Source organism: Nannospalax galili, unplaced genomic scaffold (assembly GCF_000622305.1).
Source record: "Nannospalax galili isolate Female #2095 unplaced genomic scaffold, S.galili_v1.0 scaffold362, whole genome shotgun sequence".
NCBI classification, from domain to species: Eukaryota; Metazoa; Chordata; class Mammalia; order Rodentia; family Spalacidae; genus Nannospalax; species Nannospalax galili.
Window position 1 is genome coordinate 2,254,399 of NW_008348785.1, and position 4,796 is coordinate 2,259,194.

At 41.0% G+C, this 4,796-nt stretch overlaps 1 protein-coding gene across 7 annotated transcripts in view; it reads left to right on the plus strand.

Annotated features, from left to right (window-relative positions):
* Eef1akmt2 (EEF1A lysine methyltransferase 2) overlaps nucleotides 1-4,796 on the plus strand; it is an 87,070-nt gene that overhangs the window by 9,418 nt on the left and 72,856 nt on the right. For all 7 annotated transcript variants that reach the window (XR_003851544.1, XR_003851547.1, XR_003851546.1 and 4 more), the window contains exon 4: nucleotides 1,517-1,624. Coding sequence is in view for 3 of the 7 variants with exons in the window: in XM_029569816.1 (XP_029425676.1) it covers nucleotides 1,517-1,624 (108 nt within the window). In the remaining 4 variants the exon portion in view is untranslated. The remainder of the gene's footprint in view (nucleotides 1-1,516; nucleotides 1,625-4,796) is intronic.

Below are 4,796 nucleotides of genomic sequence, written 5' to 3' on the forward strand. Positions count from 1 at the left end.
TTTTTTGGTTTATTTTTTGAGATGGGTCTCAATAGGTAGCCCTGGCTGCCTAGAACTTGCTATGTAGACTGTAGAAATAAAAGTGGGCGAGGTGATATACATTTGTAATCCATGCATTTACGACTTTACGAGGTGGGGGTAGGAGGGTCCTAAGTTTGAGGCCAGCCAAGGCTACATAGCAAGTTTGAGATCAGCCTAGGCTACAATGGGACTCTTCTCTCAAAAACCAAACAAAAGGGAATGCAGATGCTCTGTGGAGAAATAACTGGTGGTGTTTGTCCCTTGAGTTTAGATTAAGTATCAGTCTCTTAGGGTTGCAAACTCTGTCTTCATAGGCTACATGTATAGGAATGGGTTAACTTTTGAAGGAGGTAAATAGTGAAGTCTACTAAGAGAATTTCAGACCACACTGTACTTTGCGAGTGTTGTTTTTTTTTTTTTTTAATTTCCTTTGAAATTACTTTTAGTTTATTGACTTAAAAATGACCAGCATGATTGTGGGTTGAGTAGAGATCAGAAGCCACCGAGGACTTGCCACAGGCACTGTACATCCTAGAGGATTCATGCTTAGCAGATGACAAAACCCTCAGGTGCAGTAGTCTTTCTGTAATTCCCTACGGATACTGATACCTGTAGCCTAGCCTACCTCACAGGCCTTTGGTAAGAAGCCAATGGAATGTATGGAATAGTCATGAAATGAGAAAGCATTGTACAGATGTAAGGTAGTAACCTTACCCATGTGACTGGAGAACTGAATAATTTATAATTATACTGTGGAAAATAATTTAAAATCAACTTACTACATATGCATTTAATTTATTCATATTACCTAATTGGGGTAAGTAAAATTTAACATAAATTCATATGTGAATTTGAGCATAAGAACATCAGAAATTAATACTACATTTTTTAGCCCGAGGGCTTATACATATATGTTTGAGAAAATAAATTTTTCTTTTGAAAGGGAAATCACAAAGGCAAAAAAATTATTGTATGGATGTAAGCTTTTGGTTTTTATTTAGAATACAATAAATTTAAACATTAGGGGGCTGGAGAGGTGGCTCAGTGGTTAAGAACACTGGTTCTTGCAGAAGACCTGGGTTTGAATCCCAGTACCCACATGGCAGCTAACAACTGTATGTTCTTATGCGGCCTGGAGAGATGGCTCAGCAGTTAAGAACACTGGCTGTTCTCACAGAAGACCTGGGTTCAAATCCCAGCACCCACATGGCAGCTAACAACTGTATGTAGCGCCAGTCCCAGGGGATCTGATAGCCTCTTCTGACTTCCTCGGATATTGCACAACATGGGTGCACTTACCTACATGCAGGCAATACACACATACACACAAAAATAATAAACGTTAAAAAAAATTTAAACATTGTGGATAATTGGATATTATATGACATTTGATCTACAACTTCAGTTGTTAAAACAACTCCAGATCTAAAGGAATAGTGTAATTCATAGGCAAATATTAAAATTTAAACTAAAGTATGAAATTATTTCTCTCTAGGCAAAGTTTGGTTTCTCTAATATAACTGGAATTGATTACTCTGCTTCTGCAATTCAGCTTTCTGGAAGTATTTTAGAGAAAGAAGGATTATCTAACATTAACTTGAAGGTAACTTATTTATATTATTTTCATATTTTATTTATATAAGAGCTATAAAGTTTAAATGCTTCTAAAGAATGTTGATCTGCTGACTTCTTTTGAATTAATAAATTAAGGATCAATTATAAATAACCCAAATTGGAACATTTAAAAGTAACTATTAAAAATTTAATCTAGTCAGTTTGGTGAAATTACTTTTTTCTTTTCCTTTTTTTGTGACAGTGTTCTGTGTAGGACTAGGCTAGCCCCAAACTTGCCATCTCCTGTCTCAGCCTGCTGAGTGCTGGGATTATATGCATGCACCACTATTCTCTGTAGGAAATTGTTCTTTGTATATATACATGTGTGTTCATATGCTACCCACCCCATAGTTGCAAAAGCGGTAACCCCTTGACTGTGGATTAATCAGATAAAAAACTTATGATGAATGTTATAATTTCACCAAGGTCATTGTTATTTCTGTGCCCTAGGATCTGTGAGTCAGGAATCACAGGTTGCTTTTTTTTTTTTTTTTAATTTTATTATTTTTATTTTATGTGTATTCATGTATTGCCTGCATGTAGGTAAGTGCGCCTGTGTCGTGCAATGCCTGCGTAGGTCAGAAGAGGCTGTCGGATCCCCTGGGACTGGAGTTACAGAGAGTTGTTAGCTGCCATGTGGGTGCTGGGATTCGAACCTGGGTCTTCTGGCAAGAACAACCAGTGTTCTTAACTGCTGAGCCATCTCTCTAGCCCGAATCACAGGTTTCTTATTTTATTTATTGTTCTATTTTTATTTTATGTGTGTTTTTGCCTGTGTGTATGTAAGTGTAATGCAGTGCCCACGGAGGCTAGAAGAGAGTGTTGGAGGCCCTGGAACTGGAGTTGCAGATAGTTATGAGCTGCCATATGGGTGCTGGCAACTGAACCTGGGTCCTCTACAAGAGCAGCAAGTGCTTATAATTGCTGAGCCTTCTCTTCAGTCCTAAGATTCACAGGTTATTCTAGCCCAGGCCACTTAGCTGAGTTCTAGGATTATATAAAAACTGTCTTTAAAGTTATACCTGGCCAGCTCATAGTTTCTAAACTTGAGTAGTCCAAAGTGAAACTCTGGTCTCCTTCATAAGTCTTTTCAGTCTCTCCTGTCTCTTGTTAATGACACCACCTTTCACCAGGTGAGCTAATTTTTTGTCCTAGTTAGCTTTGTCACTTGACATAGCCTAGAACCATCAGAGCCCCAGTTGAGGAATTCCCTAGATTCACCTGTGGGCATGGTGGTGTGGGGGGGGGGGACGGGACGACGACACAACGTTGTCTTGATGAGTGATGCAGGAGGGCCCAGCCCACTTCTGGTAGTGCTTTGCTAGGCAGGTGGTGCTAGCTAAGCATAAGCCCTGAGGGAGCCGATGAGCAATATTCTTCTGTGATTTCTGCTTCAGGTTCCTGCCTTGAGTTCCTGCCCTTAATTCCGTCAGTGATGAACGTGTGTGTGTGTGTGTGTGTGTGTGTGTGTGTGTGTGTGTGTGAGAGATCAACATGCGGTGTCTTCCTCAATCCCTTTTCACATATGAGTGTGTTGCCTGTGTGTATGTAAGTGCACTTATGTTATGCAGTGCCTGAGGAGTTCAGAAGAGAACTTCAGATCCCTTGGGACTGGAGTTATGGACAGTTATTAGCTGCCATGTGGGTGGAACAAAACTTGTGTCCTGTGCAAGAACAGCCAGGCTCTTAATCGCTGAGCCATCTCTCCAGCCTTTGGAACACTCTTAGTACCAAAAAGTCAGCCTTGACTCCTGTCTTTCCTTTAAATCCTGTGTCCAGATTTTTAGCTTTATTTTCCAAGCATGTGAGAATTGTGATCATTCCTTGATCGTTGAGTTGCTTTGCCAAGCCCAAGCCACAGTCATTTCACTTCTTGCATATTTTGCCTCACCATTTCCACGGTTACAGATCATGTATTTCAAGGTAGTCACAATGGTCTTTTAAAATGTAAATAGTTTACAGCCCTTTATTAGCTTCCCTTTGCATTCTGATGGAACCTAAAATCCACAGCTAGCTTTAGGAGGTTCTTGGGCAGAGTTCAAACCCATCCCCTTGAGCATGCTAAGTAAGCACCTCTGCCACCAAACTGCCTCCCCAGCTGGCATTTCTTTTCTTTTTTTTATCTTTTGTTTTTGGAGACAAGGTCTCCCTGTAGTTCTAGCTGGCCAGAAACTTGCGATGTAGACCAGGCTGACCTTGATCTCACAGAGATCCATCTGCCTGTCTCAGCTGCTTCCCTAGTGCTGGGATTAGAGGTGTGTGCCACCACCCCCGCCCCCAGCTCTTATTTTTTAATTCTCCATTTATCCAGTATTCTGGCTTTGTTTCTGACTGTGAAACATGTCAAGTTTGCTCTTGAGTCTTTATATTTGCTAACCTGCCTTTCCTTTCTCTCTCCAGATATTAGTGTGCTTGGTTTGTGTTCTCCAATCACATCTCTGTTGAAATAATCACCTTCTTAGAGAAACTTTTCTAGAATGCTTTTTACAGATTTCTCTTCCTGGTCACTTGGGATCTTCTTACTCTGTTTTTTGTCTTGAGGTGGTGGAGCTCCCTGTAGTTGGCTTGCAGCTTGCCACCTGCTGCCTCAGCTGTCTCAAGGTGGGGTTATAGGTGTGCACCATCATGCTGGGCTCATGCTTGTTTTATTTTGTGTTTTTGAGACAGGATTTTTATATAGTCAGGCTAGCCTCCAACATTGCTATTTAGCCAAGAATGACCTTCAGCTCGTGATCTTGCTGTGCCTCTGCTTCCCAAGAGTCAGAATTATAGGCATGCACCACAACACTTGCTGTTGTTCTTTTAAAATTACATATGCTTGTTTAGTGTGTGTTTAGTGTGTGTGAGTGTTTGTGTGTGGCGCACAAGTTTCTCTCCTCCTGTGTAGGTTCTAAAGATTGAACTCATGTTATCAGGCTTGGTGGTAAGTGCCTTTACCCATGGAACCATCTCTCTGGTTCTATTTTTATTTTAGTGTACTTTATCTGACATACTTAAAAAAAATTTGGGGTAAGGGGCTGGAGAGATGGTTCAGCGGTTAAGAACACTGGTTGTTCTTGCAGAAGACCCGGGTTTGAATCTCAGCACCCACATAGCAGCTACCAACTGTCCATAACTCCAGTCCCAGGGGATCCGACAGCCTCTTCTGTCCTCCGCGGGCA